At 40.9% G+C, this 13,629-nt stretch overlaps 1 protein-coding gene across 6 annotated transcripts in view; it reads left to right on the top strand.

The window, feature by feature from the left end:
* Positions 1 to 13,629, top strand: part of DAAM1 (dishevelled associated activator of morphogenesis 1) — a 295,770-nt gene that overhangs the window by 255,671 nt on the left and 26,470 nt on the right. For all 6 annotated transcript variants that reach the window (XM_077464407.1, XM_077464402.1, XM_077464406.1 and 3 more), the window contains 4 exons: positions 3,753 to 3,837; positions 5,346 to 5,452; positions 9,532 to 9,620; positions 11,317 to 11,485. In XM_077464407.1, coding sequence (XP_077320533.1) covers positions 3,753 to 3,837; positions 5,346 to 5,452; positions 9,532 to 9,620; positions 11,317 to 11,485 — 450 coding nt within the window. The remainder of the gene's footprint in view (positions 1 to 3,752; positions 3,838 to 5,345; positions 5,453 to 9,531; positions 9,621 to 11,316; positions 11,486 to 13,629) is intronic.

The following is a 13,629-nucleotide window of genomic DNA, read 5'->3' as shown; positions in this document are numbered from 1 at the left end:
GGACAGTGAAAGGGAAATCGCACTGATGAGCTGGTGTCTTTGTCGCTCTCCTATCAGCATGTTCTTGTTAGTACATGAGCATTGCAGTACAACTGATTTTGGATCCTTGTGCTGCTTCTCCCTCCCCAGTCTGAGTTCTGCTGTATAAGGACTGCAAGAGGCTAATACTGGGTCAAATTCAGCTACTTACTTGCATTTGAACAAATCAATTTAATGATTTTAGTATAGGGTCTGCATAGTTTAAACATTGCTGGGATGTGACAAGGCTTTAGCAGTGTAAAGAGTGGCCCCCCACCCCATCTGCGTTATGTACTTTGCCTGTAGGCCTTGTACTACACAATAGATATTCTAACATGTGTGAACTTGGGAATTCTTAACGTGGCAAATGTTAAGCAGTTCAGTACTAACTTGGACAAGTTCAGTATTGTGGTTGGCAGATGAATGTTTTGTATGTGTGTACCAGAAAATACATGTTAGTACAAGTATTAAGTCACCCTTTTTAGATTTTTTTTTTTTTTTTTTGTGTGTATATACAGCCTTTTGATGTATTTTAACAAATGACCATTAATGACCGCTGTTGTAAAAATAAAAAAATTGTATATTGATAACTGTGGTTAATAATAATATAATGACATTGTTCCATGTGTTCATTCCATATTTTTTAAATATCTTTATTTTTATCAATAAATATTTCAACCACAGTTCTCAGATGCAATATTTTTTTCTAAATGGGGGGGGGGGGATTCTTTGTCTTTTGCAAAACAGTTTTAAACTATGGGAATAAAAAGAGACCATTATGAACACACCTCTAGGTTTTTTCAAACTCCTGTTACTTTGGCTGGACAGCCAACTTTGTTTGCGGTTATTTAACTCTTAGTAAATTGACCCCTATGTCTGTAACGATGGAGGCAAGCATACTTAAGAACATTTGGAATAGTTTTTAGTAAATATCGTTATTTTTATCAATAAATATGTCACTCAGTTGTCAAATACAATATTTTTGTGAAAAATACTTCTTTGCAGTACACTGTGTGCGCAATACACATTTCCCCACTTTTAATCCCTTTAATAAAGCTGCAGGTACAGTAAAAAAAAAAACTTTTGATCCTGCCAGCTCCCAGCTTCCTGTTGGCTGATATTACTAAAGTATATACAAAGCCGCGCCAACCCTCCACTACATATAGTATAAAATTAAAATTAAAAATAAAATAAAATATGAAAATAAAAATAGAGACTAATACAGTTATGCAAAAAGACCTCAAATAATGTGTAGATAACCAAAAAAGCCAAACATGGCATAAAGTGAAAAAAGTCCAATTAAAGAAAAGTTCATAGGTGAATCCAAATGACGGACGTAAGTGTTCTTAAATGACAACACCACAGTGGTTCAACACTTTCCAAGGCGTGTGAGATACCCGTCACCATATGTTGAATGCGCTTACCAGAAAATATATGGAATGAAGCATATACAAATGATAAGTGGATGACATCCAGGTTAACCTTCCTCAGCTGGGTCAGCACTCCATCTCTTAGCGGTGTTTCCAAGATAATAGTCTGTTCAGTGGTCTCGATATGAAGCACTCAGAGGCCCACAGAAAAGAAAGGGACTGACATAGCGTAATAACGTAGGAACAGTTTAATAAATAAAAGTAATGCACTTACAAGTATGTAGATAAAACACAGCATATAGGAGCAATGTAAAAAGCCGGCCGGCAAACAGGAGCCCGTCCTCCTCTCCTACAACGTGGTGGCGTCACTGCGTGCCTTCCCAGACGCGTTTCGTCATACCTGACTTAGTCAATGGGGAACGTTGGAATCTGCTGGCTGATATTACTGCCTATGCCCTATTGATATTTCAGGGAGCTTTAGAAGCCCTGCCGAAGTTCCCTAATGCTATACTACAGAACGCTGCCTACCCCCATCGCTCCGTGGCCATCTCCAGATACATATATTTATTTCTTTTCCAGCAAAACAATGTTGCTGCCTAGAACTCCATGAGCCTGTGCACATACTGTGTATAAAGAAAAGGCCCTTGGGAAATGTAGTTCTGGGGGCAAGCCTATGCCAACAATAGCTGATAGGATGCCCTGCTGTTCCCTCCTCCCAGCAGCTACCCCTGCAAGAATTTTACAAGCCTGATGATGACGCTAAAGTGAGATATAAAAAAATAACTCCCTAAAGGAACAATATAAATGAAAATAATTTAATGCTGGGGCAATGCTGCAAAGGAGGGGAGAGAGGTTTCAGTCATGCCAATACAATTCCTTGATGTACAGCATAGACATTTCTCTTTAGTTTTGGATGGATGGAGGAGGTATTAGAACCCTAGATTTATATTTCTGTCTGTCACCCCTCTCTTGTCCTGGTTGCATTGTTGGTGATAAAAAGTGATGGTAAAACATTTTACAGTGATTCTTGGCCACTCCATCCTACTGAGTGTCTCCATAGCAAGCAGTTTACTATGAGGCACCTAAGTAGGCTCACTCCCGAGACACTGTTCTGTGTGTCCAGCCACACATGAAGCATGGCTTGGCCACACCTCCGCTGTCTTCTCATTGGCTGACTTGCTGTAATTGATGCTACTAGCACCCGCTGCAGTCTTAGCCAATGAGGAGGAAGAGACCCACCCAGAAGAGCCGCTGCTCTTGTGCATGTTGCTGGATTGGAGATGGGGCTCAGGTAAGTAGTAGGGAGGTTGGGGGACTGCTGCACACTGAAAGTGTTTTTTCTTTTTTTTTACCTAGCATGAGTACAATGTATGAAGGTAAAAAAAAAAACCTTGAGCCTTTACAACCACTTTAAGTATTTTTTTTCCCTAAATGACTATTTAGAACCCCAGTCTAGTTAAAATCGGGAGATTGTGTGCTGAAACCAATAACCAATTAACACCTACCTTTTCTTGTATGTCAACTGTCCACACAAATATATTGTGTGGTGTGTTTTTTTTTTTTTTTTTTAAAGACCAATACCACCCTTTTATTTTAGCTGTGACAACAATGTGACTTTCTTGTAGCTAAATTTCTCCATTATTAAATGTGTTGTGTGATCCATGGGGTTGTACATCATTTTCATTTGACTTGGTCATGGCTATAAGCTGGACATGGTATTCTTGCATTAACACAGAGATGCCTGTTTGCAATGTCTGTTTTATGTAGAGTTAACCTTTACATTAAATAGAGCCTGTCACTGGTTTAAAAGATTGCAGTTCTCAAATCTGCAGAAATTTTTCATTTTTACTTATAACAGGAATTTAAGTATTCTAGAAAGAGTCAATTTTGTAGCAATGCCCCCTCCCCCTTGCATGTCATAGCCTTTCTCTTCTGAGAAGGTCTCATTACTGTCTGTGCTGGTCCAGCTTCTCTCCCCCTACTCCACCTCCCTATATCACCTTTTATATAGCTGCTGGGGAAGAAGGAAAGGGAAATACTATAGAATATCACTTGAATGACAGCTCTGAGTCTACCAGATTGGCTGTCATCATATCCAAGATGGCGGCTCCAGCAGCAGTCTTAGGCCTTTTGGATATTTACACAGAGGAAGCTTTTACAGGATAATACCATGCCTTATAATAATTGCATATAATCTTATGGTCTGGAGACAGAGTCTCTATTGTTAATACAGATGTTTGTCCAATGCAACTCTTCTATCATGTTCATTGTTGGGTACTTGTCATAGTAGCATGCTGTTAATGGTCCTCTGCCGTGACACGTATTACTCTCTTTATACAAGCTCTGCTGTTTGCATTCTTGTAGGCTGAAACTGTCGAATGATGACATCAAGCGTGCCATTTTGTCCATGGATGAACAGGAAGACCTACCAAAAGACATGTTGGAACAGGTGAGGGGCGATACCGATGTTGATTATCTGTCTTTTCAATGCTGACCTTTCCTTCAGAGGGGATGACAGACACCTCCAGCCATGTCACCTCTTATCCAGAGACATTACCTCTCTGAAACCAAATAGTGACAGATGAGCCGTAGATAATTGCACAATGTCAAGATGTTGGAGAATTTCAGCTTTGTACAGGATCAAGTTCTGCTTTTAGGTAACATAACGGGTGAATGATCTAAAAGTTAATTTAGTGAAATATTAACAGTTACAATGTTTGCAGTGAACAGTATCCTGAAAACGGAATCAAAATTTTTTTTTTTTGTGTCATTTTAAACTAGCTGAGCATGCTACTGTTCCTTTTTAAAACTTTTTATCCTTTTAGGAAAATACAAGGTCTGCTTTGCGGACAGCTATTGCCCCCAAAGAAAAAAAAATAATCTGCCAAATAACACAAAAATAAATAAAAATAAAACTTGCTTTGGCCCCAGTTTTCGCCCACCTTTTGGAGGCACCATTGGCGTTGCCTCCTGGGAAAGTTGGGTGTCTAAAATCCCTGAATAAATATACTCCTGCAATGTGCTGGGGTGGAGGGCTATCATACAAGGGGTACTAGGTTACAGTCAATTGAATTGGGCATCAAGAGGGAACGTAACATAAAATTCTTTCAGTAACATAATTATTATCAAAGATACACAAAGATATTAAATTTGTCAACAAGAATTATAAAATGCAGGTTAATCGCAGATATGTCATCCATGGAAAGGTAGCAGACAACTCATGTAGTTATTTTTGATTGTGTCCCTCTGCCTTTTACACAATGCGTTTAAGGCCATGACTGGTGGGCCTAGGGCATTTGGATTAGGGCTTAGAAAAGGGGAACATAGGTAGAGTTGTGTTTTGCCATAGTGGTTTTTACGGGCTGGTTCTTAGGGCAGCAGAGAAAGGGGAAGATGGCGTTGGCATCCAGTCTCAAAACTCTAAATTACAAATCATGATAGTTTTCTCCCCTACTCATCACCTCTGGAGATATATGGCTGAATTCAGAAAACTGTAGGTGAAAGTGTGTGCAATAGTTTGGGATGGGTCCGAAGACTCTCTTGTAGATCAGGAAGCATAAAATCATCTTTTCAGTTGGTGGGCTGTACAATTAAAAGTAGCTGTAAATCTATGAAGCAACCAGCAGGCATTCACCAATAGTATGGTCTAGCATTAGCTGTTAGCACAACAATCATATGGCACGTGGGTCAGAGCTTTTATAAAAGAATGTTGTTATTGGTTTATGCAAAGCAAGCAGTATGGTATTTACCACCCTGAGCACAGTTAGACTCCAAAAGTTTAAATGATGCCTGATCATAGTTCACTGAGCAAGTTGGATGTGGATAGGTGAAATAAGATGTGTGTAAAATTACTAGTTTAATACATTATAGATGCAGGAAAATGCATCTGCAAGAAGTATAGGCTTTGAAAAGTGGTGTCTACATTTTCAATTGAGAATTATGTGAAATCTTTTTCAGCTCCTGAAGTTTGTTCCAGAAAAGAGTGACACTGACTTGCTGGAGGAGCACAAACATGAGCTGGATCGTATGGCCAAAGCAGACCGATTCCTCTTCGAGATGAGCAGGTTTGTGTTTTCCCACCACATTCTTTGAAGTGGTCATCTTTCACAGGTTCAGCTGTCTGTTAATTTATGGCACTGAAAGCTTCTTGTAGGTTCCTAGTCTAGTACTGACATCTTTCTGAACTGTGTTGTTCATCTTTCTGAACTGTGTTATTCATTCATTATCCCTTTCATTACCTGATGTAATTGAAGCCTAGATGACTAAGGCCGCGTACACACAGGCGGATTGTCTGGCCAACTAAGTTCGTCAGACAATCCGACAGACAGTCCGTCCAACTTTTGAATGAACGGACTTGACCACACACGATGAACAGACAGTCCGCCGAAAGCTTGCGCGATGACGTGTACGGCACGTACGACGGGACTAGAAATTCGACGTCCAATACACTGCAATGCAACCTTCGGCGTGTAAATCCTTTCTGAGCATGCGCCATACTTAGTCCGTCCAACTTGCCTACACACGAGCGGACTGTCCGCTGAAACCAAGTTTGGACGGACAAAATTACGGAAATTCCGAAAGACTAAGTCCGTCAGACTGTCCGCTGAAAAAGTCCGCTGAAGCCCACACATGAGCGGATTGTCCGCTGAAACACGTTTCAGCGGACTAAGTTGGGCAGACAATCCGCCCGTGTGTACGCGGCCTAAGCCAAATTTAGCAGTATAAGCATGTGTCATTTAACGCGAGTATAACTTTGACTAATTTTCATACCTCATTTTCCAGAATTTGATCACCTGTTTCAGAATCAATAACTGGAACATGCCTACTAAAATGAAGACTGATCTGAGCATGTAAAGGAATCTTTAGGAGTCGATACACACTACATGCGGTGGGACTGTGTTGGGCATCTATTCCAGCGCAGTCCCAACGCAAGAGAAGGCAAAATGTCTGGTCTCCCTCACTTTGTTGCGGATGTGTGTGGGCGGTGTGTAATGTATGTAGTACTTTTTTTTAGCACAGTGTGAGTCAGTCCACTGTCTCACACCATGTGGCTAGCAATTGAACTCTATGCGATGTCTGTATTTTGTTTCAAAAGGTACAATCCCGTAGTTCTTATATTGATATAGTAACACAGACTTGGAAGTAGAAGAAATATGCAGATTAGGAGCCTGAGTCATGCAAGCCGTTGACTCAAAAAGCCGTGAAGCCATTGGTTCAAAATGGCAACCAAAGAACTAGTATTTTTAGAATGAAATGTTGGCATTAGTAACAGTCATACCACTTTGGCACAGGTTTCTGATAACATAGGAACTTGGAGATATCGCAAAAATACATTATCATAAAAAATGATGTGCGTATGTATAATATACTGTGTATAAATAGTTTACTGTTTGAGATCATTCCTTTGTGGAGTTCAGAAGTGATGAGCAAAAAAAATACATTTGATGTAACACAGGCTGACTCAGCTTGTCTCTGCATATTATTTTTCCAGCCCAGACGAGTCTAGGCTGCTCATCAATGCAGTATGTTTTACGACCTGTTTTAAAGAGTGAAACAAGATTCATAACAATGCAAGCTATTGACTTCTACAAATGTTCTATAGGTACAGTGTTCACTGTGGTTTACTAGGGTCAGGCTCTAGATGATTAAAGGGAAGTTGGGATGTATACAGCTGACCATTAAATTTTTTTTTTTTTTATTGTATTCCTGAATATTTTTATAATGGAGTTGGGTTGCGTGTGCATGGGGAGCAGTTGGTAGTGTACACACACTACCAACTGCTTCCCACGTATGTGTGTGTAGAAACCTTTAGTGACATGCCTGCTTGTCATACTTTGGAAAATGCAAACATGTGACCTAAGGTATCCACATTGACTAATCACATTTTCCCAGGATCGGTCAGCTAGAGCTGTCTGCAATGGGCTGCGGAAAATTGTAGGCAGCAGGGTTATCACCTGACCAGTCAACAATCATCTTTTGCTTTTAAAAGGTCTTTAATTTAAGGCTCCATGATAATTGAAAGAAAGGTCTCCAATATATAATACTGAAGGCTTTGCAGAGACCTAAGCTGGCCATACAGTATTTAAATTTTGGCCAGTTTAGCATGGACCAGCTGCAGGGCAGGGCAGGACTTAGGGAGGTGGGGGGGCCCCTGGGCTTGAGTCACTTTCGGGCCCTACCATCTATACATTGCCGTATTGGCATATAACACACACCCCAAGTTTAGGAGGGAATATTAAGGAAAAAACTTGCATTGAAATGCCCATCAATGCAGCTTTATCAATGTCCATCTGCAGCCTTGTCCAGTGTCATTGCAGCCTTACCAGTGTAGCCGTGTCCTTTGCAGCCTTGCCCCAGTGTCCTTTGCGGCCTTGCCGTTTAAAAATGGTGTCGCTGAGATACAGAGTCCTGTGTATCTCGTCGGCTCTCGGGTCCTCTCGCAGTCCCGAGTGGAGCCTAGAGTAGCCGAGTGTACTTGGCTCGGCTCACAGTCACACCCAGTCCCTGTGTTATGCCCATCATAGGGCGGGACTGGGCGTGACTATGAGTGGATCCGAGTACACTCGGCTATGTATCTCGATGGGGCCCCCTATTGGGCGGGGCCCATGGGCTTGAGCCCAGTCAAGCCCAATGGTAAGTCCGGTCCTGACCAGCTTAATTTGATCCATGCATGGGCGGGCTGGTTGTACACAAGTTGCTCTATCAAAATAGTCTGATTGTATTCTGACAGTGGGAAAAGCTCCCTGCTGTCAGAATACAATACCATAGCACAAGGGATTCCCCTATCCACCTTGAATGTGTGGATGGGGGAATCACATTTTTATTCGTTTAATCCAGTGGTTGAATAAAAAATCATTATATGGACTGCCTTACTGCCATGGTTGTATACAGTTGTGTTGCCTATCATTGTACATGTTATGTATTTTAAAAGCTCAATATTGTGCCTGGCTTCTTTTGATTTAATAGATATCAGTCATCCTAGCACAGCCTGTAAGATATCTACATCTACCGCTCGGTGTTCAGTCCTATGGGCAGAGCAGATGTAGCGGTTTCTTGAGTCAGGTTGCTGTATAAGGCTCAACTGAGAGCTCCCACTGTACCACGCCATGGGTTCTGAGAGCCTCCACATGCAATCCCCATGCCTAGGGAATTCTGGTGCTGATGTGCAGTGTTGTGGAAGTAGCATAATAACATTGTCTCCATTGAGCTCTTACAAGTAAAGGTATGCTCCTGGGCACTTGGTGATTTAGGAGATAACAGAAAATCACACACACATACAAGGCGACACATTAAAATAATCAAACTGAAGCCTAATCCAGATGGATGGAATTAAAGTGTAACTAAACCTCCTTTATATTTCCTGCAGTCCCATGCGGTTTGCACTTAGGAATACATCCTTTTTCTTCAGTGCTGTTCCCAGTGCAGCTTTGGAAAGTGTGAACCTTGTCTTTTCACAGCTGCAGGAGATTTTCATTTCATATAATTTCACATTTTGGAAGTTATTCGCTTTTCTTTTTAAACCCTTTGTCACAGAAGGTTTTCAGCCTTTTTTGTTCTTGTTGCAGGGCATTGTTTTACCAAGTGTAGATTTTTTTTTTTTTATTTTTTTTTTTTTTTAGGAAGTCACTTATGCCTAATGTTGCTCAATGCATTTAGGCAATAAAGTAAAAGGATAGTTATGTTTTTAAATTGCATACTGTAATAACTTTTAAATATATTCAGGTATATCAAGCAACCTTGCAAATATAATACTCTTGAGCCTGCTTTTTATTTCTGAGCTTTAAGAGCTGTCATCACACATCCAAGCCAGTATAAACAAGTAAATGCAGAAAAGGGCAGAGAAAAAGGATGCCGTCTGCGCCACATAACATGTCTGTTCCAGGAGTTGTACATGATGCTTTAAATGCTGCACCGCACTTGTGCAATCACCAAAGATCACAAACTGCCAGGTATAGGTGGTCTTCATACATTACACTTAAGTCCTAACAAGGCCAAGGTTATGCTGGTTGCGTGACCAACTTTTGTTTATGAATTGATATGCATTTTGTTTGAGAACCCCACTGGCCACGTAAGCTTATTTAAAAACAGATATTTCCCAGATCCAGCCATACTTATCAGCTGCTGTTTTTTATTTATTTTTTAGGATCAATCACTACCAAGAGCGTCTGCAATCTCTATATTTCAAAAAGAAGTTTGCAGAAAGAGTTGCAGAAGTCAAACCAAAGGTAGATGGTAAGTGGTGATTGTACTTTTAAACTGTGTAATATTTGTGTGTGTGTGTGTGTGTGTGTGTGTGTGTGTGTGTGTGTGTGTTTATATATATGTATGTATATGTGTGTGTAGAAAAGAAGGGCGAGGTGCACGTCGGTCGAGTAACAAGTGCAAGCAATCGAGTCCTCCCAAAGGCTTATGTTCTAGGAAACGACAAAAAGGGATTGCTGCACAAAAATGTTTTAATGAAAAATATAATCAAAACATCCAAAATCATAGGTCATCATCGTGTGTGTGTGTGTGTGTGTGTGTGTGTGTGTGTGTGTATGTGTATATATATAATATATTTGTGTGTATAGATATAGATAGAGATATAGAGATGGATATAGATATCTATAAAAATGTTTTTTCCCCAAAAAGTATTGGGATGCCTGACTTTATACGCACGTGAACTTTAATGGCGTCTTAGTCCGTAGAGTTCAATATTGAGTTGGCCCACCCTTTGAAGCTATAACAGCTTCAACTCTTCTGGGAAGGTTGTCCACAAGGTTTAGGAGTGTGTCTATAGGAATGTTTGACCATTCTTGCAGAAGTGCATTTGTGAGATCAGGCACTGATGTGGATGAGAAGATCTGGCTCACAGTCTCCACTCTAATTCATCCCAAAGATGTTCTATGAGGTTGAGGTCAGGACTCTTTGCAGGCCAGTCCTTGCTTTGTGTACTGGTGTGCAGTCATGTTGGAACAGGAAGGGGTCATCCCCAAACTCTTTCCACAAAGTTGTGAGCATGAAATTGTCCAAAATGTCTTGGTATGCTGATGCCTTAAGAGTTCCCTTCACTGGAACTAAGAGACCAAGCCCAACCCCTGAAAAACAACCTTGCATCGTAACCCCCCCCCGCCAATCTTTACTTTTGGCACAATGCAGTCAGTCAAGTACCGTTCTCCTGGCAACTGCGAAACCCAGACACATCAATGGTATTGCCAGACAGAGAAGTATGATTTGTAACTCCAGAGTCCAGTGGCCGCGTGCTTTTCATGACTGCATCCGACGCTTTGCATTGCACTTGGTGATGTAAGGCTTGGATGCAGCAGCTCAGCCATGGAAACCCAAACCATGAAGCTCTCTACACACTATTGTGCTAATCTGAAGGCCCCAAAAAGTTTGGAGGTCTGTAGCTATTGACTCTGCAGACAGTTGGTGACTTCTGCTCACTGTGAGCTTTAAAATGCGCTAACCCCGCACTTGTCATTTTACGTGGCCTAAAACTTTGTGGCTGGGTTGCTGTTGTTCCCAGTTGCTTCCACTTTGTTATAATACCACTAACCGTTGACGGTGGAATATTTAGTAGCAAGGAAATTTCACAGATGGACTTATTGCACAGATGGCAACCTATCGTGGTACCACGCTTGACTCCACTGAGAGCGACCCGTTCTTTCACAAGTGTTTGTAGAAACGGTCTGCATGCCTAGGTGCTTGATTTTATACACCTGTGGCCATGGGGGTGATTGGAACACCTGAGTCCAATGGTGTTCCAATAATTTTGGTAATATAGTGTATATAAATCATCAATCAAATAAGAACACAGTGCTATAAAAATATAGTGTATATAAAGTAGTATTTTGTCAGGTTTATTTGAATGTTATTTGGTAATTTTTGTCTTTTTTTTCCCCCCTCATCTTATTTGCTCATTATATCCCGTTCTGTCTTTGTACAGCAATTCGTTCAGCTTCCAATCAAGTGCTGCAGAGTAAAAGCTTAAAGCAGCTGTTGGAAGTGGTCCTTGCTTTTGGAAACTACATGAACAAAGGACAGCGAGGAAATGCCTATGGGTTTAAAATTTCAAGCTTAAACAAGATTGCCGATACCAAATCCAGTATAGACAAGTAAGCTGAACAAGTTACTGTTTTAATTTAGTTCTTGAACTTTGTCCTGTGGCTACAGGTTTGCTGACACTGCTTTCTATACCCAGTCGTGTGAAATCCATCACTGCTAAAATAACAGATCAACTAAGGTGGTCAGATGAAAGGTTATGCAAAGCCTATAAGCTTTCCATTTGCTGGGATGGTAGGGGGGATCTGTTTGACCTGAAGCCAGCCTAGAAATAGATGGGGCAGCCATGATCTTCTAGGTCAGTGATGGCGAACATTGGCACCCCAGATGTTTTGGAACTACATTTCCCATGATGCTCAACTATACTGCAGAGTGCATGAGCATCATGGAAAATGTAGTTCCAAAACATCTGGGGTGCCAAGGTTTGCCATCACTGTTCTAGGTTGTCTTCAGATCAGATTGGCATGCTCCCTCTTTGAAAGTTGCAAGTATTTTCAGTATGAGTCCGTTAGAGCAGTGGTCATCAACCCTGTCCTCAGGAGCCACTAACAGGCCAGGTTTTATGTATTACCTTGGGGGAGATGCAGACTAGAATACTGCAATCACTGAGCAGTAATGATATCACATGTGATGTATTTCAGTTATCTTGCAAACCTGGCCTGTTAGTGGGCGCTGAGGACAGGGTTGATGACCACTGGGTTAGAGAATGGTAGGAGTGAGAATTTGTTAGCTGAGCAGCTCTGATCCAGCAAAAAAAAATAAAGGGTACTTTTCTCAATTTTATCTGCTTTCTTTTAACTTGATGCAAAAGAGGTAACATCATATATTGAGTGTGTTTAGTGATTTCATTGGTTTCTCGTTTTGAAGCAACACCCTTCTTTTCATTTATACCAGAACTACCGCGGTGTCTTGATCAAGATGTTACCGATTTATCTTTTGTAAAGATACCATGACTGCGTAGATGTTTTATCTTAGTAATGATACACTAACCATGGTCCACTCCTATTCATATTAAGTCATCTCTTTGTAGATCTTTAAAGGGTTAGTTCACCTTTTCCGAAAAAATGAAGAGGTGAACGAACACTGTACACCCTGCTTCCCGATCCCCACTGTCCTTTCCTCCCTAGGTGATGAGATGTCACTGAACATGTAACCAATGCAATGGTCCGGGGATTTGAAATCCCAGAGAGATATGCCTGGATGAGACTCTTTAGGCATTCCATATATTTATACATAGAACTGCATACAACATAGTTTATTTGGCACACATTCTTAAGAATAAGAACCATTTAAAACAATACATTGGGCTGCCAATAGAGCTATGTGATTAATATTATTATACAGGATTTATATAGAGCCAACAGCTTGCGCAGCACTTTACAACATGAGGGCAGTCATTATAGTTACAATACAATTCAATACAGGAGGAATCCGAGGGCTCGGCTTGTTAGAGCTCACAATCTAGGATGAATACATAGTGGGTAAAGTTCCCTGCCAACCCAATGCATTTTGAAATTGCTTTCTTCCTCCGGATGAAACGAGAATTTGTAGACACTAAAAAACATATAGAAATGAAATAAACAATCGATGTTCATACTATCCATAAATACAAGTAGGTGTCACAGTAGACTTACTAAGGGCAAATCATCACTAAATCCAGCGGAAAAATGAATGTTAAAAGGCCGCAAAGCAAACCAATCCCTCTTCTTTCCACAGCACTTCTGGGACGGATCAGATCAATGTTTTGTGCTGGCACTGACAAATCAGAAGCACTCTGATCCATCCTGGAAGTTCTACAGAAAGAAAAGGAAGAGTGGGATTTCTGATAGCTGGACCAGCTGTGGGGGCACTGACAGCTCATCACCCACGGAGGTAAGTACAGTGGGGACCAGGAGGTAGGGAAGGGCGTACAGTGTTCACCTCTCTGAAAATGAGAATTTAAACTTTAAAGCCGAACTTCAGGGAGCTTAAAAGTCACAAATTATTGCAGCTCTGTATTCACCAATAGTTCATTCGATTTATTTATTTTTAAAATAGTAATCTGACCTGGTATTAGCCTCCTGCAGTCCACTGTAAAGCAGAGCTCAGGCGCTAAAAACGCAGCTCAACCATGTACTGTTAATGCCCCCCAACTGGACAACTAAACTTGGCCTAAGTGTTACTTAACAACAAATAATCAGATCTCCTACCCTGCCAG

Source organism: Lithobates pipiens, unplaced genomic scaffold (genome assembly GCF_037356315.1).
Source record: "Lithobates pipiens isolate NorthernLeopardFrog02 unplaced genomic scaffold, aLitPip1_a1.2 Scaffold_30, whole genome shotgun sequence".
NCBI lineage: Eukaryota > Metazoa > Chordata > Amphibia > Anura > Ranidae > Lithobates > Lithobates pipiens.
The sequence above is the reverse complement of the archived record's forward strand: the minus strand, read 5'-3'. Positions and strand labels throughout refer to the sequence as shown.